General features: G+C 43.2%; 2 protein-coding genes across 7 annotated transcripts in view; both read left to right on the plus strand.

Annotated features, from left to right (window-relative positions):
- The window catches only part of PIP5K1B (phosphatidylinositol-4-phosphate 5-kinase type 1 beta), a 295831-nt gene that overhangs the window by 63807 nt on the left and 214218 nt on the right, over positions 1–17806 (plus strand). The gene's annotated exons all lie outside the window — the stretch shown is intronic.
- On the plus strand, positions 12998–16651 carry PABIR1 (PP2A Aalpha (PPP2R1A) and B55A (PPP2R2A) interacting phosphatase regulator 1). The gene has a single exon (XM_036100433.2). It carries the CDS (start codon positions 13131–13133, stop codon positions 13992–13994), a length of 864 nt encoding a protein of 287 aa, XP_035956326.1. The 5' UTR covers positions 12998–13130; the 3' UTR covers positions 13995–16651.

The raw sequence follows: 17806 nt of genomic DNA on the forward strand, positions 1-17806 counted from the left end.
AGATTTTATTTATTTATTTGAGAGAGAGAGAATGGGGGGGAGGGTCAGAGGGAGAAACAGACTCCCTGCCGAGCATGCAGGACTCAATCCAGGGACTCCAGGATCATGACCTGAGCTGAAGGCAGTCACTTAACCAACTGAGCCACCCAGGCGCCCCTAACTCTTTAATTTTTTTTAAAAATTGAACATCTGTACAGTGTGGGAGTCCACATTTTTAGAAATCTGGATTTTCAACTTCTCGAATAATGAGAGGCTCCAGCACCGAATGCCACCCTTCTCTGCAAGAACAGCATTGGTGGGAACTGAGTGTGGTTGCTTGTCCCATTTAGATGCCCAGGGGCTCTTCGGTCTGCTGAGTGCAGTGCTCTTTATCTTAGTGCTATCACTCCATCTATCTGTCTGCCCTTAGAAGCATTTCAGTTGAGTCTCCTGGTGTTGGTAATAAACTCAAGAGAGATAACGGGGCTAACTAGGTTCTTAGTGGTGAAGCGGTGTCTGTAGGAGTTGACTCATCACTGTGTTGGGAAAAGTGATGGAAGACATATTTGAACAAATTATAAAATAATTACTTCATTAAATACACAACTTATTCATACCCAAGAATATGTCCCTAATTCCCCCATCATAGTTTTAAAATTGAAAAATCGTCATTTTTTAAAATACCAGATGGAGGGTTCATCTTGGCAGGCAACTGGCCATTGCCCACCTCTTCCTCAACATTCTTCCTTCTGGGTTCTGCAATATGTGCAGAATCCCTTTTAGGCCAGGATGATCTTTCTCTTCTTCGACACATCACTAAGATGAATTGAGCCTTTAGATTTTACACCTTCTTAGAGCAAATTAAGTAGGAAAAATGGGACAGGCTTCCACTGCCCTTTATGCTGTGGGGCTTTGTCCAGCTTATATTCTCTGTCTGGTGGCCAGATCAGTTAAGTATTCTCGAAGCAACAGCATGAATTGCCTTTTGCCTTCATTTTTTCTGAAGTAAATTGGAAGTTTTTATGTTGTCAGTCATGGAGCCGGTGAAATGTAAGTAGCGCTCTGAAACCGTGGCTCTTCTTTATGAAGAAGGATGTAATTTCCCCAGATCTGACTGATCTAAAGCTAAAGGTTATAGATTTTAAATAAATATTTATAATCTATTCTTGGTGCCCTCAGTTCTACCTCCTCATCCACTTCAGGGCTTTTCATCTCAAGTATCTTTTTTTTTTTTTTTTTTTTTCTTAACCACTCATCTTTTCTCTGGAGAGGGAAAAAAAAAAAAGTTTTCAGAAAGTCCCGTCCTGAAGAACCTTCCCATGACCCATCATTGGTGACATTTTATTGCTTGTTTTCCTCTCAGTCTACACGAAAGCACCAGGCACCCAGTCAGAACTTGAAAAACGTTCTCTCAATCTGAATCAGCCAAGTTTTCCAAAGCTTAGTCTATGTGGCTGCCTCCACAACCCCATTTCTTACCACCTCCCCCAGGGCCCAGCTCCTTCCATCTGCTTTTTTTCTGCACTCTCTCTCTCTCCCTCTACCTGCGTCCTCTCTCCAAGGTCACCAGGTGTCTCCCTGACGCGAGAAACTCCCCCACAATCCTTATATTCTTGAGCATTTCTGCCACGTGTGTGACAAGTGTCCAATGTCCCATGGGTACCAAGCAGCACTCGTGGGATGTGAGTAGAACTCTTTATTTTTGCCTCTCAGTGTAAATTTATTCAGTGGGGAAAGGTCTGCTCTTCTGAGTGTAAAACTCAGGAACCTTTCTGCTCACTCTTAGGCAATAAAATGTCCTCCTGTCACTTTAAGTCACTGTCTGTAGCTGGCACGTCCGATGTTGGGTGCCTTGCAATCGACGAAGCCTCCAGCTTCACATCAGCTGCCCCCCTCCCTGGGTGAGGGTCTGCTGCCTGCAAAGCCAGGCTGGGCTCCTGAGGAGAGTGTGGCTCTCTCTTCCCCCACCTTTGGCCATCTCGCTGAGGTTCTGATGTCTCTGGGGCAAAACAGGGAGAGGAACGAATCCAGGTAATAGAAAAACAAAAATTCTCAAAGGTCTTACTCAACTGGTACTATTGTAGGGTGGCTTCTTGTGCTCCAAGTTAAGCAAGTTAAACCAGACTCTTCATAGACTGTTCTTCCTCTCAGCTGAAAGCAATCTCCTCATCTTCAAAACTTAGTACTTGAGTAAGTACTTCCAAGCTGTGGAGACGTTCTACCCCGCTCCCCAGTGGTTTCCAACCTTTGGAACATAGCAGATTCACTTGAGGGGAAAACAGTTGTTTTTTTTTTTTTTAATAAAAATTGCACTACCCTGCCCCAGGCCCTTTTGAAAAGGATTCTCTGGACTGGGGCTCTGTTGCATTTGTTTTCAAAATTTCATGGATGATTCTGATGCTCACTGAAGGCTGAGGACACAAAATCTGGCTTATATTATAGTTAGTAATTTGCAGCTTCCCTCCTTCCTGGACTCTCACCTTCCTTGGGATCTTTTTTATCTTTATCATATTCTCTACGGAACCTTCATCATACTAGACTCGGAGGAAGTGTTTTGTGGTGCGAAGAAATATAAAATCTCAGGGTTCTGGCCGAGAAGCTTTGTTAGCAGTGTTGGTTCTGTCTTCAGATTGAACTGCAGACAGTTCTAGTGCTCAGTAAATACTGGATGAGTTGCTGGCTGGGTGGTTGGTGCTCAAGAAAGAGAAGTGAGCCTGCAATCTAGTTAAGCAAGATACCCTGGTTATGGTTCCAGGATCTCTTTTGAGAAGTCTCATTCATGTCTGGCTGTGATCTAAGAGCTGCATGATACTACCTCAGTTAACGTTCCCAACAATCAGTTGACAGAGTGACTGTTGTTCTCATTTTTTAGGTAAAAAAACAGAAGCTCAAGGGGGTAAGTAACTTGATCCCCAAGGTCACATATTTGTAAGTTACAGTCATGATGTAAACCCAGGTTCTCGGACTTCAGAGCCCGCATTCTCAAATACTGTGTTACAGCACTTTTCCCTCAGAGGGAGTAAAGCTTTAGAGAATCCTGAGAGATACTAAGGTTAGCAACCTCCGCCCTCTTTTCAGTGTGCCTTTCGCTCTGTCATCTGCTGGCCTGTCCTCTTGCCTTGCCCGAGCATCAATGAAAGAATTTAAGCAAGAGGATGGGGGTGTAGGTACCTTGATGGACATAATTTCAGAAAATTCACTCTGGCAGTGTTGATGCAGAAACTGGGTAGGATTGGAGCCATCCTCACTGAGCAAGACTCATTGGTGTTAAGACAGTAGTCAGGGAGCAGGGGACGGGGACCCCCTGCCTTAGTATCAAAGGCAGAATGGAAAGGCACCAGATGTTAAGAGGTAGCATGATGAGAGAGAGAGACAGGAAGGAGAGGAGAGATCTAGATGATGTTGAGTTTTGACTTGGTTGTCTGGGGAGATTGTTGTGTCCTTCATTCTCAGGACTAGGAGATTTGGGGGAGGGAAAAGTGAGTTTGTTCGTCGACAAGTCTGAAGGCCCTGTGGACCCTCTAGTGGCAATGCCTCGTAGGTGGCTACAGATTCCAGGCTCAAGATGGGGCAGCCATGTCTAGGAATAGAAATGTGAGAGACATCAGCACATGGGGCGTAGTTAAAACCAGGGAAGTGGATGCTGTTGCTTAGAGAAGGAGTTGGAAGTGAAAGGGGAACCCATGGAGCAAACATCACAAAGCAATCAGTATAAATTTAATAAAGCATCCTGCCTCTGTCCTGGATGCCTTTTTGAACTCAAAGAAATCATTGGTTCTCTCTGAACCTCAGTGTACTGGCTGGTCAAGTTTAGTGTGTGTCATTTTTTTCTCCAAAGACTTATTTATTTATTGGAGGGGGGGGTGGGGATGGGGGGGTGAGGAAGGGCAGAGGGAGAGAGAGAATCTCAAGCAGACTTCATGCTCAGCGCAGAGCCCGACGTGGGGCTCTATCTCATGACGCTGAGATCAGGACCTGAGCCGAAACTGAGAGTCAGACACTTCAACCGACTGAGCCACCCAGGTGCCCCTAATGTGGGTCATTTCTAAAGCCTCCTTCTGATCAGACATTCTGCAATTCTAACCCTTTGCATTGGATTTCATGACTCCTTTGGGACAATAGGGCATTGTTTAACTGCCTGATTTTGTAACCTCACTGATATCTGTAAGCTCATGCAGTTATATGGAGCCCTCATCTGTCTTTCTGATAAACAGAATGATTACTCTGTATGTGTCCCGTCCACTGACATTCTTGGACGATAACCTGGAGCACCATGAATGTGGCAGGTGTGAGGAATCCAAGTGTATTTCTTGAGGGGCAGTAGGTGAGGTGATCAAGAGCTCAGCTCTGGACTCCAGTTCCTCTACCACTTACCTGGTTATGTCACCTCAGGCAACTTAACCTCTCTAAAACCTCTGTAAAATGAGGATAATAATCCTAGAGTTGGTGCGGGGACTGAACAAGTTTATACACACATAGTACTTACAACTTCTGTAAGTACCTGGCACACGTGTCTTCACTTAATAATATTAAGCCTCTATCATCTGATGATGGGAATGATGAAAACATTGGTGGAAAGTGTCTTAATTTTAAAGGCTGAAGACCTCTATCTTAGACTTTTGGTTTCAAAAGGAGAAGGAAAAAGAAAAATCTGTACCATTTCCTAATGAGTAGGAACTTTCAGATGGCTAAACTCCATGAGTGGTAAAAACAGACTTCAAATGGAACTACTCTTACGTTCAGTTTGGAAATTAGCTAGTGTAATCCAGGAGGAATTAGAGCACCCCCACCCTTAATATATGTTCTTTTTTGTTGCATTTACTTGTCCTATTTAGCTTAAAGGACAGTGGATAAAAAGAGCAGAACAAATCATGAACTGTCCTCTGTCCTAGTATTAAACCTTGCTATCTTCAAGTGTCAGGGAGGGTAAGGGACTCTTGGCTGTGCAGTAGCCACCCTCTGAAGCCAAAAAAAAATGTCCCTTAAGCATGTTGCTTACCGGTCTTTAGGTCTGGCTTCCAACTTCCATGGAACATTTGGTCTGTTCCTCAAAACATCCCTACAGGTGTCAGCTCCCTGGAGGGAAAGACACATCTTGAGGAATGGTGACTATTGAAACTTCTTGAATGGTTCTCCAGTCTGTTCTCCTTTACTCTGCCTGTTTTGTCTGAAAGAGGCTGTGTTCAACTTGTTTGTCAGGCATAGCCGAATATGTGTCCCTGTGCAGTTTATTAGATGCCAGGAAGGACGATAGCATGACAGCAGTAATTCAAAACAGGGTTTAAAATGAATAAATAAGAATAAGCCTCTGGGATTAGTCCCAATTGAAAAGTTCGGCTCGACCAGGGAGGGTAGCTGCTGTCTTTGGGGATTAACAATTGGCTTGCTGTTGGGAATAGTATTCACTGATCCAGCCACATTTTTACTTACTGACGGCCTTTCTACCCCTGTGAGGTCCATCTCTTCTCAGATTCAGTAAAATTCTTAGGAAGTTTATTCTTATTTCTCCTCATCAGGAACTGTGAACCACACATGAACCTTTGCATTCATACTTTTTTAAACGCCAGAACATGTATGTCTCTAAAAATTACTATGGTCTCAGGGAAGAAGATGAAGAGAGAATTTTCTTCCACAGGATCAAACTGAAAGCAAGAAAACAAGGAAGCCCTCTGGTGAGAGGGATGGAAAAGTGGGGAGGATCACTCTCTGATAGTGGCACTGAGGATTTTTTTTTTTTAAAGAGAGAGAGAGCACAAGCAGGGGAGATGGAGAAGCAGGCTCCCCACTGAGTAGGGACCCCAATGCAGGGCTCTATCCCAGGACCCTGGGATCATGACCTGAGCTGAAAGCGGATGCTTACCTGACTGAGCCACCCAGGCACCCCAGCACTGAGGATTTTAAAACAGAGGAACCTGTTTGTGCAGGGCCTTTTAGTGTTTCTAAGTCCTAGTATGGACATCAGGCCATTTGATCCTCATAAAGAGGTTGTGTACCCACTTCATAAATGAGATAAGCCCAGAGAGGTTGACAGACTTGTCCAAGGTCACAGAGCAAGAAGTATGATAGTCTGACTCCAGGTTCGATTTTTTTTTTTTGCTGTGGTCCTGCTGTGTACTAATTTGTTGAGTCCTTACAGAGGCTTCCAAGACACCCAACTGGAAGGCCCAAGTATGTCAATCCAACTAGATTTGTAGCCTTCACATGTTTTAAAGTTAACTTTATATATTATCCATAAAGCCGTGAGTTGTTTTTTCCTTCTTGCCAGATGGATCAGTCCTTTGAGGGAAGGATGGCAGGCAGGCAGAGAGAAGCATGTAGCCACAGAAAGGGATATCAGCAATCGCCTTGGTTTACAGCCTAGGAGAAGTTCGATGCCAAAGCGAAGGCGCCACAGAATGAACACTGCCTAAAATAGATACAACCAGTGAGGAACAAATGATATCAACTAATTTTTCTCTGCCATTGAAAGACTTAAGGCAGTAGATAGTGGGGGCTGGATTGCTCTTTTTAGTATCTTCCCTGATACTCTACTTTGAAAAAGTTGAACAGAGTAACTTCAATTCACATTTACATGTTGACTTGCACTTTGCTGAGGGCCTAGGCTGTGAGATTCTTCTGTTGGGGCTTTGAGGCCCCTTTCTACCCTTCGGCCCATCTACATATGACGGGCATGGCTCTGTGTGAGTGGGCTGATGGCTTTGTGCCGTCATAAAAAATGAACAATGAATGGGGTCAGAAGTCCCAGAGTAAACTACCACACTGATTTTCTAATCCTTGCTGTTGCTTTAAAATTTAAGGATTAGAAGAAGGATCCTTGAGGGTAAATACCTTAGAGAGGATCTATACTTAGCAGGTTCTCAGTAACTGGAGTGTGAATGGTTGATAAGTTTCTGATACCATCTTCTATTTTTCTTTCATCGGGATAATTAAATAAGTTCGTTGTGGCCAAAATCGTGTCCTTAGGCACAATTCTCATTCTTTCCATATGTGGTAACAGCCCCCGCTGAGTTCTCCTTGACTCCGTTTACTTTTACTGTTCCATCTCATGAATGATGCTAGGAGGATATTTGGAGCCAACGTTGATTGAACAGATACACAGTTGAGAAAATCAAAGGTTATGAAATGAGCTTCCTTTCCTCCTTCGTGCCTTCTTTCTTAAAAATAACTAACTTTGAGGACATTTGGGAAGAGGATCAAGGAGAGCTGTTGGTTCTGTTGGTGATCTGTAACCTGCCTCAGACAGGTATCCAGTGCTTCCGTGAGGTGGCTGGAGTCTGTTGGTGTTTACAGCCCCAGTGAAATGTAGCTTGAGGAGTGTGTGTGTGCGCGTGCGTGTGTGTGTATTTCTGTGTCCATTCTTTGGGTTAGCAAGGCTGGCTAGCCGTTCTTCCACTGATACTGTTGTGTGTCAGATTTGGAAGCTCAGCATTCCAGTTTAGACTCATGGTTAGTGTTCGAACAAAACAGCTTCCTTTCAGTTGAAATATTCTTACTCTCTTCTGTCTTCCATTTACGTTTCAAGTTCCTATTCTCTTTTTCTGTATCAATAACATTTTGACATACATTTATACAGTCTAATTCCGTATATAATGAGGTGTGTAAATTTCAAGTATTTAGTTTAATGAACTTTCACACATGTGTATTCCTGTGTAACCAGCACCCAGATCAGGAGATGGAACATTTCCTGTGCCCCGCCCCCCCCCACCAGTCAGGTGTCCCAAAGGTAACAAGTATTTTGGCTTCTACCACCCTAGATTGATTTAGGCTGTTCTTGAACTTCATAAAAATGGAATCACAGAGTATCTAACTCTTTTGTGTTTGATTTCTTTCTTGCAACATTGTCCTGTAATTCATTCATGTTGTTGAATAAATAATTCCATAGTATAATTTACTGTTTATGGACATTTGGGTTGTTCCCAGTTAGGGGCTATTACAAATAATAATGCAAGGAACATTCTTGGACATGTCTTTTAGGGCACATAAGCATGCATTTATCTTGGGTATATACCCAGGAGTGGAATTGCTGAACCATAGAGCGTACATATATTTTCTTATGGTAGGTACAGCCAGACATTTTTCCTAAGTGGTTGAACTAGGTGATGCTGCTATGTTCCTATACTATGGAAGTCCAGTTTTCGTCTGCAATATTTTTATTCTAGACTGGTGATGCTAGTTACTGTGGGATGTTGAGATATTTGTCAGTCCATTAAGAGTGTACATATACACACACACGTTTGTATTTCACATTCATATGGATGCATTCGGAGGTAGATGTTTGCCTTGCCATATGTTTGGGGGTTTAATAGTGAAAAACTGCCCCTAGGAATTAAAAGGAAACTATCTGTTAGCTTAAGAAAATGTAATACTAATCACAATAAAGCTTAACCATTGAATAGATATCTGCTTTTACGACTCAGGAGTGAGCATGAATATCAACTGTCTAAGTATGGTATTTAATTCATACCCAGAGTGAAACCAGAAGGATGAATTGACTCAGGGACAATCTCCTGAATCCTGCCTCTGGCATTATTCATTTGCAACACTGCAAATTGCAATTTACGGCTGCTATTTTCTCTCATTTATCCTTTATTCCTTTGAGAGGAAGCAGTAACTAAATATATTAAACACTGCTTAGAATCCTCAGCACGGAGCATTTTAATTCTATCAAGAGTGTATCCGCATATGATTGAAAAGGAGTGGAAACTTAGGGCTTCGGTTTCATAGTTCGCATAACGTTCAGGTGATCAACCTGTGTGGTCGGGAGGGCACTTTAATAAGAATCCTGATAAAAGACAAGGAATTGTCAAAGTAAGAAGTACTTAGAATCAGTGTAGAAAAGCCTGTTAAGCTGGATTTTCCAATAACAGAGTTTTCTTCCCTTCTGGACAAAGCTGTGCTAGTCCATTCAGTCATCGATCACTCATTTGCACAGTGATTCAACTTCTTACTAAGTCCTACGTACTAGGCTCTGGTCTGGATACTAGGCACACAGCAGGAAATAAAGCAAAGGCTTTTTTCTTGGGGAGCTGACCTTCTTGAGGATAAGAGGCAAGAAAATGATATCTATACAGAAAGGTCATTTGGCGCTCTAGAGGAAAATAAAGACGGTGGTAGGGGCATGGGAATGAGTGTAGGTTTGGTGGCGAGAACTGCTGTTGCTTTTTTTGTTTTTGTTTTTGTTGTTTTTTGGGGAGAAAACCTCTCAGTCAACGACATTTGTGTAGAGACCCGAAGGGATGGAGCATGTGGACGTCCACTGGAAGAAGAGTAAGCCAGGTGGAGGGGGAGCATGCTAGTGGGCTGAAGGACAGGAAGGGGCCTCTGCAGTTGGAGGGAAGGCAGTGGGGGGAGGGGGGGCAGTATCTGGAGGTGAGGTCAGAGGGATAGCAGGGACCCAGATCAGATAGGGCTCTACGGACCGTTGTAATGACATTGACTTTTGCTGAGTGGGAATCCACTGAGAGGTTCTATTCAAGTCTTCCCTTCAAGGATTACCTTGAAGACTGGTTGGAGAACTGACTCAACAGAGACAGGGGCAGAAACAAGGAAATGAGTGAAGATTGCTAATAGGTGTGTTCAGGCAAGAACCAAAGGGCGCAGATGTTTGATTTTGTGGATTTACCACCATCTCTGCACTTTATTAGTAAAGATAATAATTGTACTTATCCAGACATAGATGAACAATGTTGGCATATTTGAACCACACTAGTAATAATTTAGTAATACGCAAATCATCAATACACTGTGGCTATTAAAATTTCTGGAATTAATGCTTTTTTTCTATTTATCTAATATTTTCCTCTGAAAGCTCTTCCTCTTCTCTCTCCTGTTGTTTTTTTAATAATGTACCATTCTTTGACCCACTCCTGCTTGAACTGGTCATTTGTGATGCCTCTCCATCCTCTGTCAACACAGGGAATCAGGTGCTGTTGATACCTTCCTGTCTCTCAAATCCATCTCCTTTTTCCGCCGTTCCAACTTGAGCTTAGGCCTTGGTTTTTGCCTCACAGTTAGCCATCAGATTCTCCTTCTCTAATCCGTGGGAAAGGCAGCAAAAACACTGCAGGTTTTGAAGTGGGACCTTGCTTCAGATTGGTTCAGCTCTTTGTTCTTCTGTGTAGTTGTAGGGCCTTTTGCAAAAATTTTTAAAGATTTATTTGAGAGAGAGCGTGTGCACACGGGGGGAGGGGCAAAGGGAGAGGAAGAGAGAGTCTTAAGCAGACTCCGCACTGAGCACACAGGGCTCAGTCTCAAAACCCTGAGATCATGACCCGAGCCAAAACCAAGAGTTGGATGCATCACCAACTGTGCCACCCAGGCGCCCCCCTTTTGCAATTTTTGAACTCCAGTTGTCCCTCTACAGAATGAGCCTAACAGTAACTAATTTATAGGATTGCAGTGAGGATTAAGTGGGACTATGGAGTGTTTAAAGTACCCGGCAGGTCCTAGGTGTTGGTTATCTCCACTTCCATTCTCACACTTCACTCCATCCTTGAGCTGCCTGGCAGGTCCTAAAGTATAGCTCTCAGGGTGTCATGCCTCTTGTCAGAAACCTTCCCATTTTTTCCTGTTGCCTTAGATATTAAATACAAGCCCTTTTGCCTGGCATTCAGAGCCCTGGTTCTCTCCCTCCAACTTCCATTTCCAAGTTTTTCCCCATTACTCTTCTTCTCTGTGTACATCATGTATTAGCAAATTCACTATTATCATGCCACCACTTCTATATGAAAATCTCATCACTCTAAAATAAAAGTCCTACCTATCCTTCAAACCCTGTCTCAAGTACTGTTGCCTTCACAAAGCTAACAATCTGGAAGTGGCTTCTCCCAGTTCTAAAACATCACCGCACTTGGAGGAGGCAACATGGTGCCCAAGCTCTGGAGCCAGAAAGCCCAGATTCCGCCCTCTACTCTCATCCTGGTGACATTGCTTCATTTCTGCATCTCAGTTTCTCCTGAAAAATGAGGACAGTAATACCTCCTTGATAGGGTTGTGCTGAGGACTTAAGGTGAAGCACTTTGAATAGTGTCTGACACTGGGAAAGCTTAAATTAGTTTCTCTATAATTATAGGCATGAATAATGAACATTATTATATCATTAGGACCTGTATTTTACAGGGAATTCAAATGAAAAGCTATTTTGAGATACAGTGGAAAAAGAGGCATAGACTAAGAACCAAGAGACCTGGATTCTAGTAGTTTCCCACAACTAAACAAGCTGTATGATACTGAATATGTCATTAGCCTCTCTGGATCTTACTTTCTTCAGCTGCAAAAAGAGAAGGATGAACAAAAATCACTAAGCTTTCTTTCACTTCAGACAGCCACCTGCAACTCCCATCACCCAAAACAGAACTCTTAATTTCCACTCTTTGAAACCCACTCCTTCCCTCTCCGTAAATAATACCATCTACCCAGTGTTAAGAAACCTAGGAGTTGCCTTTGAATTGTCTATTCCTTTCATCATCTAAATTGAATCCATCGGCATATCCTATTGGTTCTCCCAAAACATCTCTTGATTCCATCTACTTCTCCCTGTCATTGCTACTACTGTCCTAGCCCAGTCATGTCTCTGCTGTTGCCATAGGTTCCTGATCCACCCCTCTGCTTCCCCTCCTGCCGGCTTTCAGCCTAATTCCCACCGAGCCAAAATGATATTTAAAACCTAAACCAGATAATATCACTCTCCTGCTTTAAACTCCCTAGTGGGTTTTCATTGTACTTAGGATGAGATCCAAACTCTTCTCTGTCCTCACACCACTCTCCCCCTTATGCTTCAGCAGCCCTTTTTCCTTTTCATGCCAGCTCACCAACCTCACCTCTGCCTAGGGCTTTATTAGCACATGCTATTTTCTATGCTTAGAATATTCATCCCCCAGATGTCAGCATGACTTGCTCCTTGTAGTTAGATCTCAGCTCTAATTGCCCCCTCCCTTCTATCTGTAGTGCTCTATCACACCATCCTGTTTTTTCCTAAGGTTTACCACTATCTGAAAATAGCTTATTTATCTATCTCTTTCCCTTCACTAGAAATTAAATGCCCTCATATTAGGGCCCTCTTTCATAGCAGTGCTTAGTATATAGGAAAGAAAGAAAAAAAAACTTGACTGAATACATGAATAAATATAAACCCATTTTAATGAGCTATCGAAGTTTATATTAATTACATGAGCTAAGTACTGTGTTTTTATTTTTAAAGCGGGAAGCACTATTGCTTTTCCCTTCGTTTAATCCCTCATACTGAATGAAGATTATTAAGTACATATGCTTGTGCTAGAAATATGACGATAAAACAACGGTAATACAATGACAGGTTGGGTTTTTTTTCCCCCTGATCTAAATAGTTGTCAAATTTACCATTCTCTCCCTCTCTCCCACACTAACACCTCAGTGCAAATTACCATCTCCTATGGCTTAGGAGACTGCCTCCCCTCTGGTCTTTTTCCTGTAGGTTCTAATCTCCCAAGGATCTTCCCTCTAGGGCTTTGCTATCGCTGTTATACCCAGGCTTGAAACCCTTCCGAGTTTTCATTGTTCTCAGGAAAAAGGCCAGAATCTGCCCGGGTCCACCACCTCACGTCAGGCCAGCCCTCACTCTCCACGGCAGGCCACACTCCCTCCCTCACCTCCTCGTTCCCGCCTGCCACCACGCTGGTGGCCCTAGCTTCCCGCTTCCTGCACGGTTCACTACCCCGCACCCATTTTGTCTCCTTCGGATCTCAGGAGATGGTCCCTTCCTCAGGGAAGCCCTCCCTGGTTAGGCCAAGCTCCACTCCCCTTCATACAGCCCCATATCACCAACGGCCTCTCAGGTCTCCTTTTACAAATCCATACTCCGGAATATGGTAACCTTATTAATACGCGTAGCCGCGAGCTTGCAGCTCAATAGCTAATTGCGGAAGAAACGGACTGAATAGCCGCCCAAACACTCCTCGCCCCTCCCCCTAGGGCTGCGGACCGGCTATTACGCATTAAGCAGGCGCCGCGGAGAGGGAAATCTCACGGCGCCTGCGCGAAGGGGCACGCATGCGCAAAAGGACGAGCCCGCTGACAGATTCGCGGCGGCGGCGGCAGCGGTGGCCCTGGCCCTGGACTGCGGGGAATGGGAGTCCTAGGTCTCTGAGCGCCGCCCCCGCCTCCCTGCCCCCGACATGGCTCAGGAGAAGATGGAGCTAGACCTGGAGTTGCCTCCGGGTACTGGCGGGAGCCCGGCCGAGGGCGGCGGCAGTGGCGCCGGCGGGGGCCTCAGGAGGTCTAACAGCGCCCCCCTGATCCACGGCCTCAGTGACACTTCGCCGGTGTTCCAGGCCGAGGCGCCGAGCGCCAGGCGGAACAGCACAACGTTCCCGAACCGCCACGGCCTGCTGCTGCCGGCCTCCCCCGTCCGCATGCACAGCAGCCGCTTGCACCAGATCAAACAGGAGGAGGGCATGGACTTGATCAACCGAGAGACCGTCCACGAGCGCGAGGTGCAGAACGCAATGCAGATAAGCCACTCCTGGGAGGAAAGTTTCAGCCTGAGTGACAACGATGTGGAGAAGTCCGCCTCCCCGAAGCGCATCGATTTCATTCCGGTGTCACCAGCACCGTCACCCACCCGGGGGATTGGGAAGCAGTGTTTTTCACCATCCTTGCAAAGTTTTGTGAGTAGCAATGGATTGCCTCCAAGTCCCATTCCCAGCCCAACGACTCGATTTACTACCCGGAGAAGCCAGAGTCCCATCAATTGCATTAGACCAAGTGTTCTTGGACCATTGAAAAGAAAATGTGAAATGGAAACTGAGTATCAGCCAAAGAGATTTTTCCAGGGCATCACCAACATGCTTTCTTCTGACGTTGCCCAGCTGTCAGATCCTGGTGTGTGTGTATCGTCTGATACCCTTGATGGAAACAGCAGCAGCGCCGGATCTTCTTGTAACTCACCAGCGAAAGTCAGCACTACCACCGACTCTCCTGTGTCGCCTGCCCAAGCGGCCTCTCCATTTATTCCAGTAGATGAACTTTCATCTAAGTGATTCACCCACCCATCCCGAGACTCGTTTTTTGTTTTGTTCTTTTTGTTTTTGTTTTTGTTTTGCAATGGAGAGAAAAATCAAGTTGGAGCAAGCACTGAACTTTGTCAATTAATTTGAGGCTCTTTCCTATTTGACCCTTTTCCTTTTTTTGGAATTTCCTGAAATGTTGTTACTCTAGAGAACTTTTATGTCAGGTTCCTGCGGATGCCCTTGAATTCAGTGTAGTGATATTTTCAGGCGTTTTCCAATAAGTGTGTTGAAGCATACGTCTTTATGCTGCTAATATGTTTAAATACATATGTTATCCCTTGATTTTTTAAAATAATTGAGAGCTCTATTTATTTATGGGATTATTAAGTTCTGATGCAAATATAAATGTTGAATTAATCAGCATAGTAAACTGATGTTTTAAAATTCCATATTTCATGCCCACACTAGTTTTTAATGTTATTTTTCAGTGATTGCTAATTTCTATTGATGAAGAATAACTTAGCTGTTTACAGCAATTTTTAAAAATATGTTAGCTATAACATATCGATCCAGTGGTTGTCTATTTTATCCAGGAATCCTTGGATATTTAATTTTCTGGGTACACAAGTGGCTGGGAGGGGGAATGATAAAAGAACAAAATATAAAAGTTTGCAACAAATCTTTTTAAATTAACTATATAAAAGTAAACACTTAAATGCATTTTCTAGTGAAATTTTAATAGTAATTCTAATAAGTCATGCAAATATAACTATAGGAAAGTTTAAAAAACATTTTTTTTAAACCAGAAAGTGCATTCTCTTGGGTATAATCCTGAAGGGAAATGGGACAGTGCCTTGCAGTCTTAGCCCACTGTACATAGGCTGAGACCAGGTTCTTTGTACCACTGCAAACTTAAAAGTTTTTCAAATGTAGAAAATGTGGGAAGCCCTGTTGAACTTCACCAGAGCACCCAGGCAGATAAAAGTCTCTCAATCCTTGATATGCTTTAAAATATCCAATTGTGCCTCAGTGAAAATCCTTGCCAACAAGGAGCCAAAGCAGCTTTTGGCTGCTTTTCTGCTCTGCCCATCTGTCACCTTCCTGGTTTTCCCTGGCTCAGGAAGGAAGCAGCTGTTTCCCTGCCAACAGGTCCTTCCTCTCCACCTCCCACCAAACTAGGGCGCCATCGGTTAGACAGAGGGACAGTGTGACTTGGATTTCCGACAGTGAGCGACAACAGAACTGTGGAATTGTTGCGGGAACCTGTGTAGTTACAGCTACAGCTGGAGTTGACTGCCTTGGGGATGCCAGTTGATTAAGGGTCAGTGACTTGCGAGAGAAAAATCAGTGGAGAGTCACATAGGTAAACCGTTATTTAATTTAGGTTTTGTTGAAGGTAGAATTGTAAAATGTTCTTTTCTTTGCCTTTTACAACTAAGACAAAATATGGAAATATTTAATAACAAATGTTTTTATATTATACTTCCTATATCTTCCTTTACTAGATAGATAGAAAGAATGGCAGACAAAAAGGGAAGGGGAAGAAATAAAAGAGAGACCAAGACAAAAAGCTCCGGCTTTCTAAATTACTGCTTACCGAGACTTCAACGATTATGTGGAATTTTTACAACTATGAGAATAAATGGAACTGGTCAACTTTTGAAAGTTGCCTTAAGAATTCAATGAAATTATGTCAAGGGTAAGATTGTGTCCGTAGGCTGGAAATTCTCTGTTTTGGGTAACAGTTCACGTGCTCCAGTCCTGACCTTGTTCCTCCAATCCAAACCCGTATAGCCCACTTCCTGTTGGGTACCTTGACCTGCTTCCAGAGGTGCTTTAACCTTAGCATCTCCAAAACAAAATTTAGTTATCTTCTCTTTGAACCCGTTCTTGAATTACCTAAACTGATGTCCTCACTATCTGATTTTCTAAGCTAGAAACCATGGGAAGCGTTTTTGTCTTTCCCTTTTCCCTATCACATCTAGCGTAATCGCTAAGTCCTGTCTCCTGAAGTGAATCTCAGACCTCCCCCCTTTCTCTGTTTCTGTTGCCTCTGATTAAACTTAGGTTCCAGCCTAAGTGATCTTGCCCATTTTCCCATCTCCCTTCTGGCCCAGTCTTCACCCTGCCTCTAAAGTGATCTTTCTGAAATAGAAACTTGATTATTTTTTCCACCCTCCTGTGTGAAAACTTTGTGCTTTCCCATTTCCCACAGAGTAGGGAATGCTTTCCGTAAACTGGCACATAATAAGGTCCTTCATGTACTGGGCATAGTGTAAAACAGTTTTACAACTCTGCTCATCCTATCCCAGCACACATCCTTCCTTCTTATTCTGCAAACACTGGACTCCTTGATATTCATTAAATATGCCATGTACTTTCATATGTTTGTGCCTTTGGATGGATTGTTCCTTCCCCCAAAAATGCCATTCCTGTTCTTTTCAGCCAGGCAAATGCTTTGTTTCTTTTTTATTGCATGTTAATTTAACTATGAAAGAATGTATACCTGCTGATTATAAAAGTATTTAAACAATGCAGATATCTATATAGTGAAAAATGAAGGTCTGCCTTTTACTATGTAAAATTCATCTTCCCTTCCCATTGGTAATTTCTGTTAATTCAGTATATATTGTACAAGATGTTTTACTCATTTCCATGTATATATGTATATAAATTCAGGAAACCAACATGTCCTTGACATCTCCCTTTTCTTTCCGCCATATCTTCCCCAAGTCTTAGTGATTTTCTCTTCCAGAATCTACCGCCTTGTTTTCATCTCTGCTGCCACCCATTCCCTAGGCTACCATTCATTTCCCTCTCAGACTCCCACTGGCCCCTTACACGCTCTGGTAGGCTGTCCATTCATTCTCCATACAGCAATTAAAGTAATGCTTTTAAAATTGCATTTCTGATCCTTTCATCGTCCAGCTTAAGGCTTCTCATTTGCTTCCTGTTATGTTTATGGTTTACCAAAATGTATTAACTCTGGCCCAGGAGGCTCTGGGGGATCTGACCCTTGCCCCTCCCTCCCCTGTTTCCTGTACCCCACCCTCATTGGCTTGCTTTCTTCTCATTAAATATGTCATCTTCTCTCCCGTTTTAGGTCCTTTTGCCAGATCCTTTTTTCTGAATGCATAGGGAAACCTTTCTTTCCATAAGCTTATTTTTCTATATAGGTGGTAAATTTTGAATCAGATGAGGCTCTAAGAGTTTATGTAGACCATTTACATTATCATATTATTGTTCATAACTTTAGGCATTACTTTGTAAGGACTTAACTCATGAGAACTACCCTTTAGAAAACATTTGTAAGGTATTAGTATTGCTAAGCTATAAACTTTGTGCTGGAATTCCCCAAGCACATCAACATTTAGTTAAAGTACAGTCTGTCATATGTAACAAACCTCTGTGGTCTATTTTCCTTTATTGTGTTCCTTAAAAACACTATAAAAATGGAAAAAAAATGATGATTACCAAATCTGTGGCTGCTGGATGTCAGAACCTTTAAACATACTTAAAAGATAGATTGTAATCAAGAATAACCTGTATTGGGATGCCTTCCAGTGATTCAGATGTATGTTAGTTCAGCTGGTTACCCGCGTACAGCAAGAGACCACTCTTCGATATTTGGCAGTAAGATGGGGAAAGTGTCAAGGTTTATGAGGGGAACAAGACTAAGAAATTTTTTTTTTTTTTTTTTATGGCCGGGTATATAGAGCAGGAGAAAAAGTTTGAAGATCCAAGAGAGAGGTGGGAATAATTTCCAGAACAACAAACCAAGGAACGTGATATAACCTGCATTTCCTGGGTAGCATCAGCAAGTAGAAGAAAGAGTCAGCCTG

Source organism: Halichoerus grypus, chromosome 14 (genome assembly GCF_964656455.1).
Source record: "Halichoerus grypus chromosome 14, mHalGry1.hap1.1, whole genome shotgun sequence".
In the NCBI taxonomy this organism is placed as follows: domain Eukaryota; kingdom Metazoa; phylum Chordata; class Mammalia; order Carnivora; family Phocidae; genus Halichoerus; species Halichoerus grypus.

Coding starts and splice junctions, on each gene's coding strand:
- PABIR1 (XM_036100433.2), top strand. CDS start 13,131: ATGGCTCAGGAGAAGATGGAGCTAGACCTGGAGTTGCCTCCGGGTACT.